At 33.6% G+C, this 15,627-nt stretch overlaps 2 protein-coding genes across 2 annotated transcripts in view; one reads left to right on the top strand and one right to left on the bottom strand.

The window, feature by feature from the left end:
• The window catches only part of LOC135848027 (uncharacterized), a 623,146-nt gene that overhangs the window by 309,402 nt on the left and 298,117 nt on the right, over window positions 1-15,627 (bottom strand). The window lies entirely within an intron of this gene.
• On the top strand, window positions 4,095-15,522 carry LOC135847999 (uncharacterized). The gene is made up of 8 exons (XM_065367763.1): window positions 4,095-4,290; window positions 5,331-5,523; window positions 9,075-9,545; window positions 9,954-10,415; window positions 10,496-10,801; window positions 12,835-13,290; window positions 13,977-14,447; window positions 14,817-15,522. The coding sequence occupies exons 2-8, from the start codon at window positions 5,400-5,402 to the stop codon at window positions 14,837-14,839; spliced, it is 2,313 nt and encodes a 770-aa protein (XP_065223835.1). The 5' UTR covers window positions 4,095-4,290; window positions 5,331-5,399; the 3' UTR covers window positions 14,840-15,522.

The raw sequence follows: 15,627 nt of genomic DNA, 5'->3' as shown, positions 1-15,627 counted from the left end.
GTAGTAATTCGGTTCTGCAACTAGCGTTTCTATAAAAGCTCAAGCTTATTTCGGACATTTTCTGATCAGCATAAAATGAACAAAATTGTTTAAAAGTTACAAGTTCATGCTAAAAAACGATTCTTCTGATGATATTTTATGAGAATATGATTACGAACATCCCATTGAATGCTTACATTGAAGCGATTTTTGAAGGAAGTTCAAAAAAGTGTCCAAAATTAGGACAGTTGAAAGTACATACGTAAATTTTCAAAGTGTATCTACATAGCTCTACGTAATTATACCCCCAATGATGAATTGCAAATAAAAAAACTTCAAAACGATGATATACCTATGAGAGAAAATAAGGAGATGAGGAGAAAATTTTCCCGTATCAGAAATACTGTTTCTTACTTCAATACTACATAATCCATACTGGCACACATAATATTATTTTATTTTTCATTTGTTTCTCAGCTTCAGTAACAAATGTGTGTATTCCTTCGCCATGCGGTCCAAACAGCGAATGCAAACAGAAAGGCAATCGCGCAATATGCTCTTGCATGAAAAACCAGCTAGATTCGCCTTTAACGTGTAGATTTGAATGCAATTTCAATTCGGAATGTCCACAAAACAAAGCCTGCATCGGTAAAGCATGCCAAGATCCATGCGCTGGAATGTGCGGCAAAAATACAAGTACAACATGCGAAGTAGATAACCATGCGCCTATATGTAGCTGTATACCTGGATTAACAGGAGATCCATCAACAGAATGTGTTAAAGAAGAAAGTAAGCACTGTAAATAATTAGGCTTGGTTTTTTATGGAGCTAATCTGATTCTAGACTCAGTTACTTATTTGTTCATTCATCACATCTCCAAAAAGGTCTACTACAAATAACGACCTTAAATTTTTACACTGCACTGTAAATAATTTGACACTCACCATCATTAAAGAAAAAAAATCAAATTTAATTTTGCTAAACACTTCAATAGAGTAGGCCAAAATAAGTCAGTATCCCCATTTTCACGTTTTAGTTTTTCGTGAATAAATCAAAAACTAAGCATCCTAGAAAAAAACTAACGACATTATGTCGATTTCTCTACAACTTTCCTCGGCGTAATTTTTTCGTAGGATGCCTCTTTTCGTCTCCAGATCCACTTTTATGAAATTCAGTTTGCAAATTTTTGAAATCATTTCAAAAATTTGCAAACTGAGCTTCATGAAAGTTGATACGGAGACGAAAAGAAGCGTCCTACGAAAAAATTACAGCGAGGAAAATTGTAGAGAATTAAATTTCCAATCGACATAATGTCGTTAGTTTTTTTCTAGGATGCTTAGTTTTTGATTCATTTACGAAAAACTAAAACGTGAAAATCGGGATACTGACTTTTGGCTCACTCTTATACTTTTTGCAGATCTTCCTAAATACAGAAGCTTAACAACCCACACAGGAATAAACACATATTATCCAATCAGTGTTATAAAAAATGATAATGAAATTTTCATGAAGTTCAACGTGAAAACCGAAGGAACCCCTCACATCTTTTTTACTTCAACAACTGAAACCGTGACGAACGATTACCAATATTTTACAGTGGCGTTTAATTCAAAGAAATCAAAAACAAACATCGTATTAAATCCATCATTTTCAAGCATTATTTATAATGAGTACAATTTACTATCAAATAAAGAATGGCGTCCATTTTGGATCCGAATTACCCCAGATGGATCATTAATTGAAATAGGAAAGAATATTGGAAAACTCGCATTCATGTCTGTAAAAAAAGATCCTTGGCCAATCAAGTACTTTGAATTCAATAGTGATAAATTTTGTCACTGGAATTTTGTCAGCTCCAAAGACACAAACCTAGGTATGTATATTGATATTATGCACACTCGCCATAGAATGGATCGAAAAAAATAGCAGTTTATTCAACTAGGGAGTAAAATATATTTTTCGTTATGAGAGAGAAAAACTCCAGTATTTACTTCCAAAAATCAGAAGCGGGAGCAAAAGTAGCACTTTTTCTCCCTAAATAACGAAAACATAACTATCCTATATTCTGACAAAAATTGGTAGGAAAGTTTACTTTGAGTGTTAGACTACCCAGAAAAATTTTGCGTATTTCAGCAGCTCAGAGGTCCACATGTAGGAGTGCATGTACGTGGTGTACTTTTCGGGATACTGAAAGGCTGGTTTTTCCTCCATTTGGGTACTCGTAGTGTATGCGGTTCTTAGTTTACTCAGGCGCTCACTGAGATAAAAAATATTTGTATTGAATTTTCTTTAGCGCATCATTTCAGCACACTACAGTTTCTTTCGATTTTCATTTTTCACAGATCTTCTCCGGTACAGAACTCATTTATCAACATCCGTTTATTCCACATTTTATCCGATTGCAGATATAAATAGTGATGATGGATTTTTTTTGGAATTCAACGTCAAAGCAGAACATTCCGCTCGAATCATTTTTACAGAAAAAAATGATCCTGAAATATCTGCTATTTCAAAAAATGATGAGAACTATAAGGATCTAGACATTTTTGATGTAGTCATACATAGAAGATACGCATTTAGCAATCCGAACAACTCCCGGCGGAGAAGAACAGGTTAGACATGATGAGAAAAATCTCATATCATATAAAGAATGGCGCCTATTTTGGATTCGAATTACAACAGATGGATCATCAATTGAAGTTGGAAAAAAGGGGAGACGTGCCTTGGTATCTTTGAAAACGAAGCCTAGGTTAATCAAATACTTTGGTTTTTCTAGTGAAAAGGATAATTCTATGTGGGCTTTTCCACCACAGAAAGGTGTGTATGTATTTCAATAAAATAATGGTAACTAGTTAGCATTATAGTAGAGACTGGTTAGTTCTAATAAATGTAGTTGGAAATGAGAAAGAGAATCAATTTTCGTGATCAGCATGTTTTCAAAAAAAAAAAAAAAAAAGTTTCTTATTGAAACCTTCAAATTTTAAAAATCATCACTTTCGGAGTAAATTTTACTTTCTAATAAGTATCTTTCATGAGTAATAAAGATCGCGATTCGATCATCATGCTAGGTACATTTGCTTGCAAATTGTACTTATGTGTTTTTACACATTTGTAGCCAACTAATATGGTGTGTATGTTTTGTTTTTGTATTTTTGTGCAGCTAAATTTCTTGTATTTCTATAATTACGAGTCGCTCTCGAACAAATAAACACCACAACTTCCAACCGAATAATTTTGCTTCCATTGAGTCTGCTCCAATGTTTCAATAATTTTCCGTGCACATTAAAAGCGCTTCAGTTGGAACTACGTCAAAGATAACAATTCTTCTGCATCATGTTACGGACATTGGATACATATTACACAATTTCTATTCAACTTGCAGTAAATCCATTGGAGGAGAAAATTTTCAGGCGTTCAAATCTAGTTTCACAATCCATAAACTCGCGGAAGTGATTAAAAAATTCAATCATAATAATCGCGCTTCTTGGTTTCATTAAATCATTGATCTATAATGTACATACATATAATATTTAGGTATTCATATTTAATTCAATTTTAAATAATTTATTTAAATTAATACCTTAATTACTTATTAAAATAATTCCAAAAAGTACCAATATGAGAATTAATACACTGACGAATAAGTCACTGAAAAACGAATCAATTTATGCGCAAACAATTCGTTTGAAAACAGATAAATTTTGTTAATAAACGATAGATACATAATAAACCTTATTTACTTATATGTACAAGGAAACTTGAATTTTCGGGGATAAGCGTATAGTAATCCCAGACCATCAAAACGTGAAGAAAAGGCACTCTCTGGCCCAACTTTTACTATCGCAACAAAGACAGCCTCGTAAGTAGGTACTCGAAAACTTGGGAAATTTTGAAACATTGAAACCTGACGTGGGGGAAATAGGTAAAGATTGATATGTATTATGATTTCAGAATAAAAATGGAATTAAGTTCTCGTCATTAGTGGTATGTCCTATAAATTTCCTTATCATACGTACAAACGATAATGGCTTATCTGAATGATTGCACTTGCTACTATTCCCGTCTAAATGTATAAATAGAGCAATAATGTTAACCATAATGCAGTTTCGCTTGAAAAAAACTGAAACGAGGAAGTGTCAGTTGAAATTTGTATTCATACAAAATGTTTTCACAAATTAAAATAATTGGTGTTTATTTATTGATTATCAATGTCGTTCTGTGGAATCGACAGTGAATATGAATTAAGAACCAATGAAAATGAATTGACTAACAGTGAAGAAGAAAAAATACGCAGTGGTGACAATGAAATAGGTATGTATAAGCTTTTGAATTTCGAATTTACATTGTAGGTATAGGTACATTAGGGTGGATCAGGAAAAATTCATAGTCTTCGATTTCGCTGAAATTGAAGTACCTTACATATAGGTAACTATGTGAGAGATTTGATAAAATAACCCCAATAAATTTTCAGTTCCCACCGCATGCCCCTTCGGTGGAACGGTAGCTCCCCAAAGTAGCGGAATTTTGAAAAAAACGATGTTTTTTGAATTTAAAAGCACCAGTTCCCATTTTTTCCGAAAACGGGTAAGTAGCACTCAAAAGGTGCAATTCGAGATGACGAATCGAATGACGCGATGACGTAATTGTTTTTTATAATTATAAGCGCATGGTTATTGACGGTTCTTGAACCAAATGGTATGGAAATTTTTTGTACAAACTTGATTTAGTGCCTTTCTTATTCTCTCATAAAAAGTTTTATGTTCTAAAATACTTATTTAAAAAACAAAAAATCTTGTCAACATTTTACATACTTACTTACTTATTATTTTTCAAATTTTTTCATTTCGGAATGCTCCGAAAAGTTACCTGTAAACGCGCGATTTGTAGAAATTGTCTCAAAAATTGCCCTTACATGTACAGAAGATTTTTTTTTACTTTTTGTAAGGAGAATTTTCAACTGCTTTACTAATTGATTGCGGAAAAAAAATTGAAAATACATATGTTGAAAATTAGTTCTAGATACAAGTGGCTTTATTACCGAGATGGACATTTTTTTTTTTGAGAAAAAATTTCGTTTTTATATTTGTTCGCGTATACCTCAGAAGTCATAAGTATAAATGACGTGGTGAAACAGGAAAACGAGAAAAATATGTACCCTTTATTTTATTTAAATTAAAAAAGTGTATAATTTTGGGCTTACGTCAGTGTCAGTACTGGGTATATATCCTGTGATTACCTTATCACACAAACGATTAGACGAATTATCTGGATTATTATGAATTTTGCAATATGCCAACTAATTAGTATACATATGTACATATAAATACCATAAAAATATTCGCCATTCACAGTGTTCTCCTTACACAAGACTGAAGTGAGGAAGTGTCAATTGTTGGTATAAAAAACGGTATTCGTACAAAATGATTTCCCAGATTAACGCGATTGGTGTTTGCTTAATTATCATTAATATCCTGTGTGGAATCGACGGTGAAGATGATACAACTAGCAGAGGAGATGAAATAAATAGCAGTGACAATGAAATACGTAAGTTTAATCTTTTCGAATTTAGAGTTTTAAGTGCACAATTAAGATCTAATCAACCTTTTGACGCTTGTCACAGTTTTATCACGCTCTCTATAGTCCGGCATATGACAATAGGAGTAATTGCACCCCCCCCCCAACGATCCTCCGGGACAACATTTTTCTTAAAGGGGACATCCTAAGGAACATTTTAATGCAAAGTTGCCAAAAAAAAAATTGGCCTTACTTACAAAATGGCGGCCATTTTGATTGACAGGTCAGCCGAAATCGCAGATTTTGCGTTTTAACATAGGACTTGCACAAACTTTTTCAAACTTTACAAAAGTAGATCGAAAGATCATGAAAAAATTTATCACCTGTCCAAATTTCAAGTGCTAAAGTGCGTTTTTCGATTTTTGGTGAATTTTTGAAAATCGAATTTAGGCCAAAAATGAGGGAAAAAATCAAAATTTTACCAAATTGACCAAGAAAGCTGAAATTTGGGATATACCCTATTTTCGACATGCCAAATCGACTGGAAACGGTTTTAACCCGTTTTGAGCAGTTCTGGAGCCTCCAGCAGATTTTTGAAACTCGAAATTCCCACAAAATCCCATCAAATTGGAGTTGTAAAGCTAAAATTCATTCTAAAAACTAATTTCAATACGCTACGAAGTACTGCAGGTGAATTTCAAGCCGTTTTGGAGGCTCCAGCGACTTTTTGAAAATTCCTGAAACCTCCATCAGATTTTTGAATCTTTTAAATTTTCACAAAATTTCATCAAATGGAGATGGAAAGCTGAAATTTATTCCACACTTCAATTTTAACACCCTCTGAAGACGATTTCAGGTGGGTTCAAGTCATTTTAGGGCCTCCAGCGACTTTTTTGAAAATTACTGGAGCCTCCAGTAGATTTTTGAAACTTTAAATTTCCACAACATTAATTTATCAAATGGAGTTTGCAAGCTGAAATTTACTTCGCAGACTACATGGTGGTTTCAAATGGTTTTGAAGCTTCCAGCTACTTTTAGGAAATTTCAATTTTCCAAAAAAACGTCATACAACCTTTCAAAAAGTTGCTGGAGGCTCCAAAAAGACTTGAAATTCACCAGCAGTCAACTTCGTAGCGTACCTATTGAAATTAGTGTGCAGAATGAATTTCGACTCTCCATCTTGGTTTGATAACATTTTGGGGAAATTTCAAGTTTCAAAAATCTACTGGAGGCTCCAGTAATTTTCAAAAAAGTCGTTGAAGGCTCTAAAATGACTTGAAATCCACCAGAAGTCGTTTTCAGAGGGTGTTAAAATTGGAGTGTAGAGTAAATGTCAGCTTTCCATCTCTATTTGATGAAATTTTGTGAAAATTTAAAGTTCATAAATCTGCTGGAGGCTTTAGGAATTTTCAAAAAGTCGCTGGAGGCTCCAAAACAACTTGAAATTCACCTGCAGTACTTCGTAGCGTATTGAAACTAGTTTTTAGAATGAATTTTAGCTTTACAACTCCAATTTGATGGAATTTTGTGGGAATTTTGAGTTTCAAAAATCTGCTGGAGGCTCCGGAACTGCTCAAAACGGGTTGAAACCGTTTCCAGTCGCTTTGGCATGTCGAAAATAGGGTATATCCCAAATTTCAGCTTTCTTGGTCAATTTGGTAAAATTTTGATCTTTTCCCTCATTTTTGGCCTAAATTTGATTTTCAAAAATTCACCAAAAATCGAAAAACGCACTTTAGCACTTGAAATTTGGACAGGTGATAAATTTTTGCATGATCTTTCGATCTACCTTTGTAAAGTTTGAAAAAGTTTGTGCAAGTCCTATGTTAAAACGCAAAATCTGCGATTTCGGCTGACCTGTCAATCAAAATGGCCGCCATTTTGTAAGTAAGGCCAACTTTTTTTTTGGCAACTTTTCATTAAAATGTTCCTTAGGATGTCCCCTTTAAGAAAAATGTTGTCCCGGAGGATCGGCGGGGGGGTGGTGCAATTACTCCTATTGTCATATGCCGGACTAATATTATTGATAAATGATTTTTAACTTCAACTCTCTCAGAGATAAAAATTGAGTCACATGCGTTATTTTCACACTTCAACACCTAGAATCGGTTAAAAAAGTGGACCCACAGATCAACTCGTTGTTGCTTCATAAATTATTATGAAATTACTTACTTATTCTTGCACATAGGTAATTAGTTACGTAACTTTTTGATTTTACACTTCAAAATCTCACTTACCCGAAACAAAGAGGAATACAGTAGTAGATTACTGGATTAGGTAGTATAAATAAAGTTGATTAGAAATTGCAATTTTTACAATCCATCAATTTTCAAGCGCTTGGTAGAGGGCTAAAAGTAGTATTGAATTTTGAATTCAATGCTTCAGGGATGTTCAGAACCTCATACCGCAATTTTAGAGGGGTGGTGGGGTGACCAAGAGACTCCGCATGGGTAATCACAAAAAATATATACGTGCTTTTTGAAAAAAAAAATTGTACAAATAAATAAAACACCTTTGAAAATTCAAAAATCCGATTTTTTCAACATTTTTCTCGCCTGTGGTCAATTTTGATCGAAATCCCCCCCCCCCCCCCGCAAAATCTCATAAAAAACGTTAAACTGGATTTGGGCCAGATTAGTAAATTTTAACACATTTTTGTAATTTTTAGTAAAAAATTGAATTGCGTCATTTCGAGAGCCCATGACACCTGCAAGAAAAAAATCCCCACTAAAACTGACACACAACTGGTGCAACTCGAATTCTTTTTTTATATAAAACATGCGCAATCGCTTTAAAATATTTTATCATCAATTTTTCGATCGAATAATTTCATGATTTCATGTTTTCCGGAAAAACAAATTGATGGCAAAGGAAACATAATGGTTTTAAAAAACGCAGAAGTACACACACATGCCTACAAGCGATAAAAAATAATGTTCAGGATGTGCGCAGTATGGTTTCACGATTATTCGTGAAGTAGATTACTTTCCGAACTGACCTTTTTTATAAAAAATGTCCATCCGGTATAACGGATTTTGAACGATCAACTACATAAAATCAGAGGATATCCTGTTGGAATTATCTCATCAAAACGAACGCTAATTATGAGCAAATTACCAACGATTTTTTAGCATTTTTACGTCGCAGATTTTAATCAATTTGCAAAGTACATATAAACGAAATCCCAGCTTGAACAACCATTTTTTCAAAAAAATGCTTCAAAATACACATAAGATCTTTTTTGTCACGTCACACATACGATCTGATAGATATTATGTACCAGTTGTTAAAGGACAGGGCAACAAAAGAAACATGCAAGTGACTTCATTTTAGAAAATTTTGAAATGCGATTTTAGATTGAAAGAAGACAAATTGATGAACCACATTTTCAACTTGATTAATTAAAAAATCAACATAAACGGAGGTACTAGTATTAGGACTGGAAACGCACAAAAAATGCACAAACACTCTTCACTACACAAAGTTGACAATATTTAATTTTTTTATTTATTTATTTATTTTTGACATCAGCATCATAACAGTAAGCTTACCTTACTGATAATTATTGTCAATTTTTGCAGATCCATCTAAATGTAAACATTTAACAACCAACAATGACTCCTATATATTTTATCCAGTTGAAGACATACGAAATGAGAGAGGGTTTTTCCTAAAATTCAACGTAAAAGCTGAACGCGGTGTTCATATCATATTTTCTTCAACAAATCTAACTGAAAACAGTGATCACAAAGGTTTTGAAGTAGTTATAAGTGGTGGCCAGCACGATGCAATTTCGGAGATACGAACAACTCAAGCTTCAGAAAAAGATACATCACATATACACTATGAAAAGAACATGGTTTCATATAAAGAATGGCATCAATTCTGGATTCGAATCACCTCAGATGGAACATTAATTGAAGTTGGAAAAAAAGGCAGCATTCCGTTTATGTCTTCGAGAACGAAGCCTCGGTTAATCGAGTACTATGGATTCGCCAGTGATAACAATCCCATCAACTATGCCTTTCTGTGCTTTGAGAGGAATAACATAGGTAGGTAATATGGGTCAAGTCATAATACGATTGTTTAATAAAATGGGCAACTCAAACATGATAAGAAAAAGAGTAGGTATAATTGTAACCCATCCTTCCTCATCAAAGAACGAAAAAGAAAAAAATTTCTCAACGCCAAAATTGAAAAATTTGAATAATATCGAGAAAAAAAACAGGCTTTTGGGTAATATTTATTTTCAATTTAGGATAAAAACACCTTTTATTTCGAATTTGAAAATAGTCACTCAAAACACAAAGGTATTTCAATATTTAATATCAATCTACATACCTATTTAATTTTTCAATCCTCAGTCAAGGAATCGAACTGAGTCAGGCATGAACTCTGACTCTGAAATTTCAATTCTTCTAGTGCATGCAATTTACCATTTTTACCTTCATTTTTTGCAGATGTTTCCCAGTATAGAACTTTAACAACCTACGATGACGCTTACACATTTTATCCGATCGAAGAAATGAAAAATAATGGCACAATTTTCCTTGAATTCATGGTGAAAACTGATCAAGACGCTCACATTATTTTTTCTCCAACAAATGAAACTGTGAAAAAGGATGAGAAAATTTTCAAAGTAATTTTAGGTGGTCATACGAATAGGATTTCAGCAATCAAAACCTCTGAACTAGATGAACCAGGAAGCAAACACCCCGAAGAAGATATATTATTGCCCGACGAATGGCGTTCATTCTGGATTCGAATTACACAAGATGGAGCATCAATTCAAGTCGGAAAGAATGGGAGTTCCGCTTTCATGTCTTTGAAGACGGAGCCCAGGCCAATCAAGTATTATGGATTTGCAAGTAGTGGCAGTTTCGCTAACTGGGCGTTTCCAAGTCTCAAGAAAAATAATGTAGGTACTGTAAACTGCCTTATAATTTCGGACACTATCGGTTTCTGCAATTTTGATGATAAAAAATAATTTTCTTTGCTTCAGTGACAAATGTGTGCATTCCTTCACCATGCGGTCCAAACAGCGAATGTAAACAAAAAGACAACCACGCGATATGTTCCTGCAAGAAAAATCAGCTAGATTCGCCTTCAACGTGTAGATTTGAATGCATTTTCAATTCGGAATGCCCACAAGACAAAGCCTGCATCGGGAAAACATGCCAAGATCCGTGCGCTGGAATGTGCGGCAAAAATACAAATACAAAATGCGAAGTAGAAAACCATGCGCCTATATGTAGCTGTATAGCTGGATTAACAGGAGATCCATCAACAGAATGTGTTAAAGAAGAAGGTAAGCACTGCAAATAATTAGGCATGGTTTTTTATGGTATGTATATTACCTACTAATTTCATTCCAGACTCATATTATTTGTTCATTCATCACACCAGTTTCCGAGTTCTCCAGTTGACTCCGCTAAATTTTTTCTAATTCTTTATTCCCTTTGAAACTTTGATCATCTCTATCTTCTTTTGTAAATGCACTTTGAGAACTGTTATTTGTACCTACATACCTGAATGTCATTGCATTACTTCACGCACATGTTCTTTCAGTATGTACTATATGTACAATGTAGTGAATTTGACAAAAATGATGAACGGGGGTTTCACATTATTGAATTTTACAGTGATTTGGACCAAACTTTGTTTTCTCAGGGAAGGTATAGGTACATAGTAGGTATGCCGTGTATGCACATTGCACACTTCGTTTTTACCGGCTTTTCGAAGAAAAGTCAGGTACTGTATTTGTCTCAACTGTGACAGTTTCGGTCCGGAGTAAATTTTCTTTGCGTTTTGGGGTGTTGGGATCATTGTGGGACCATTAGTTTTTTTTCAGGTTTCCTTAAAGTTTACATATATATATGTATATATATATATATGTTCACAACAGCACACTTATGAACCCATGTGTGGGTTAATCTTGCATAAGAAGTGAACCAGTAGGTTTACCAGCCTGGCTCACTTTGTAAATGTTAATCTTACATAACAAGTCAGCCACCTGTTTCAAACTAGTTTTGTCAAAGTTAGCTGCGCGCACCAAATGTTTCTCAGAGATGTTCGCTAGATGTAGTACTAACATGAGGCCTATAGAATAGGAAGTACTGGTCGGCATACCCAAAGCCCTGTTGAAATTGGGTATGCACGATGATAAATTTGACTAATGATTTTTCTGCATTTTATTGCTCTATGGGAATACTGTTGATACCAAAAATTTTGATGTGGTTCAGACTTTTTGACAACCAAGCAATTTTCACAAAATTCAATATAGTTCAAAAAATTTTTAAATTTTTTTGAAAAAATTTTCTCCAAAAATTTTTTATTCTGTTTCTTGATACAGATAAATTATATATTTCAATGACTGTGCAATTAGAATTTAAATTAGTTAATTAGAACAGAAATTGAAAATGATTTTAAAAATTTTGAAATTTTGAAAAATTGGCTCATAAGCCTGCCGCGATGCCTATATATATGTGTTTATGTACCAATTTTGTGGCAGAGTAAACTCGAAACCTATGAAATTTTGAACAAAGTGCTTTATCCCTCCCGACTGGTGTATTGCCGAAATTTTGAGATTTCGAGTTTTATTAAAATCGGTTTAGGCGTTCCTTAGATATTTCAGATTAAGTGATTTTTTTTGCCATTTTTGCGTCCTTTTGCAGACTTCCTCATCAGTTTTGTTTTTGGCATACCTATTTTTAAATATTTTGCTTAGCAATAATCACTAACGTCTGTCTTTATACCCAAACGATTTCTCAGTTTATTTCTTGTTAGAAACTCGATGGAGAATCGGTTCAGGTGTTCCTTTGACATTTCAGCTTAGGTAGGCTTTGTTGATTTTTTTTGTTATTTTTGCAGACTTTTGCAGACTTCCTCATCAGTTTTCTTTTTGGTATACCTATTTTTTTTTTAAGCATAAATGTTTTGCTTAGCAATAATCACTCATAATGTCTATCTTAATACCCGAACGATTTCTCAGTTTATTTCTTGTTAGGAACTCGATGGGTAATGATGGGCCGATTATTAATTGATTAATCGGTCTGAAACTCTTTCGATTAATCGATATGTTTTCTACGAAAAGCCGGTTCTCTCACGCTAGTTGCGTGAGTGTTTTTTTTTCATGTTCTCGGTATACTTATGTTTTAACTCTTTAAAATTAAAATTAAGAATTCACAGAATTCACAGGACTTGATAAATTTTTGATGTGTATTAAATATTCACTGCAACAAAATTAGTGAATCATCTCAGCTCTGAACTGGGCACTCACCATCATTGAAGAAAATAAATCAAATTTCATCTTGCTAAACACTTCAATATTATTTTTTGCAGATCTTCCTAAATACAGAAGCTCAACAACCCACTTCGGAGGACACACATATTATCCAATCAGCGTTATAAAAAATGATAAACAAATTTTCATGAAGTTCAACGTGAAAACTGAAGCAATCCTTTACATCACTTTTCATTCAACAAATCCATTCGTAACGAACGAATACCAAGATTTTATATTGACGTTTGGTTCAAAGGAATTAAAAACAGAAATCAGATCACAACCATTATTATCAGCCATGATTTATAATGAATACAATTTACTATCAAATGAAGAATGGCGTCCATTTTGGATTCGAATTACCCCAGATGGATCATCAATTGAAGTAGGAAAGAATATTGGGAAACTCCCATTCATGTCTATAAAAAAAGATCCTCAGCCAATCAAGTACTTTGCTTTCACTACTCTTGGCGTTTGTCACTGGAATTTTGTAAGTTCCAAGGACACTAACATAGGTATGTACTATAATATGCACCAACGCCGATTTACCCATTAGTTCCTCGTGGTTTTTTTCCATTTTTGGACAGTATAACCTGTGCAATACTTTGGTCACCACGCTCAAAAGTTGCCATTTGAATTTCTGAACCTCCCTGACTTGTTGAATTGAAAATTCCAGACGACTCTTAGCTCCCTCGACAGAGCGCTTGAAGAATGATGGATCGCGAAAATTACAATTTTTTAACAACTTGAAAGCACTTTTCCACCATTAAAAATTTCTTTTGTGAAAAACTAACGCTAGATTCGCATTTAACGGGTCAAAACACCACGATTATCACACGTTTTGCGATTGTTGCTATCGAATTGTCAAAATTCACATTTTTCAACACATTTTGTAGCTCAGTAAAATCTTACACTTGAAGTCAAAAAATTTCTATCTCAGCGATTTTCTTAAGAATATGTGGGTTTCCTGAAATATAGGTAAAAAAAATGAATGATACACGTTTTGGTTCAAATAGAGAAAAAATACCCAAGTACAAGTGTTCGAGGTATACTTTTCGGGATACTGAAAGGCTGTACTCTTCTCCATTTAGGTACCTATACTCGTAAGTATACGCGGTTCTAAGTTGACTCAGGCGCTCATTGTGATAAAAATGTTTGTAAGCAAACTATCTACAGTTTTTTCTATTCCAATTTTTTACAGATCTTCTCCGGTACAGAACTCATTCATCAGGATCCACTCATTCCACACTTTACCCGATTGCAGATATAAATAGTGATGATGAATTTTTTTTGGAATTCAACCTCAAAGCAAAACATTCCGCCCAAATCATTTTTACAGAAAAAAATGATCCTGAAATATCTGCAAGTTCTAAAAATGATACAAAGTATCAGGATCTGGATATTTTTTATGTAGTCATAGAAAATACGCATTTATCAATCCGAACAACTCCTGCCGGAGAAGAACAAGTTAGTTACCATGAGGAAAATCTCATATCATCTGAAGAATGGCGCATATTTTGGATTCGAATCACAACAGATGGATCATCAATTGAAGTTGGAAAAAACGGGGGACGTGCCCTGGCATCTCTGGAAACGAAGCCTAGGATAATCAAATACTTTGGTTTTTCTAGTGATGAGGATGGTGCTTGGTGGGCTTTTCCACCCCAGAAAGGTACGTAAAACTTCAATAAAATAATGGTAACTAGTTGGCACTATAGAAACTGGTTAGTTCTAATAGTTGGAAATGAAAAAAAGAATAAATTTTCGTGATCAACATGTTTTCAAAAAAAAAAAAAAAAAAAAAAGGTTTCTTATTGAAACATTCAAATTTTAAAAATCATCACTTCCGCAGTAAATTTTACTTTCTAATAAGTATTTTTCATGAGTAATACAGATCGCGATTCGATCACCATGCTACAATTGCTACATACATTTGCTTGCAAATCGTATCTACATAATTACACATGTACATATTTGTAATTATACACATTTGTAGCCTACTGACATGGTGTGTATGTTTTGTTTTTGTATTCTTGTGCAGCTAAATTTCTCGTATTTCTATAATTAATTACAATTGGCTCTCGAACAAAGAAATCCACAACTTCCAACCGAATAATTTTGCTTCCATTGAATCTGCTCCAATATTTCAAATATTTTCTGGAACTTCGTCAAGGATAACATTCTTCTGCATCATGTTAATGGACATTGGATACGCATTACACAACTTCTATTCAACTTTCAGTAAATCCATTGGAGGAAAAATCTTTCAGTCGTTCAAATCTAGTTTCACGATCCATAAACTCACGAAAGTTATTTAAAAATTCAATCATAATAAGCGCGCTTCTTGGTTTAAATAAATCATTAATCTATGTGTATAATGTTTATTCATATTTAATTTACTTTTAAATAATTTATTTAAATTAGTTAATACCTTAATTATATTGAAATTTTAAGAAGTACCTACCCAATATGAGAATTGATTACACTGACGAATTTACTGAAAAACGAATCAATTTATGCGCAAACAATTCGTTTGAAAACAGATCAACTTTGTTAATAAACGATAGATATATATAATAAACCTTATAAAAGGAAACTTGAATTTTTGGGAGTAAGCATATAGTTATCCCAGACCATCAAAACGTAAAGAAAAGTCACTCCCCGACCCAATTTTCATTGCCTATCGCAACAAAGACAGTTCCACTCGAAAATTTTGGAAATGGAAGCATTGCAACCTGACGTGGAGGAAATAGAGATTGATATGTACATAGTTATTATGATTTCAGAATAAAAATATATAGATAAAAATAGATTCAAGTTCTCGTCACTAGTGGTATGTCCTCTAAATTTCC

Source organism: Planococcus citri, chromosome 5 (assembly GCF_950023065.1).
Source record: "Planococcus citri chromosome 5, ihPlaCitr1.1, whole genome shotgun sequence".
In the NCBI taxonomy this organism is placed as follows: Eukaryota; Metazoa; Arthropoda; class Insecta; order Hemiptera; family Pseudococcidae; genus Planococcus; species Planococcus citri.
Note: the sequence above shows the minus strand (reverse complement) of the source record. Positions and strands in the feature narration are given on the sequence as shown.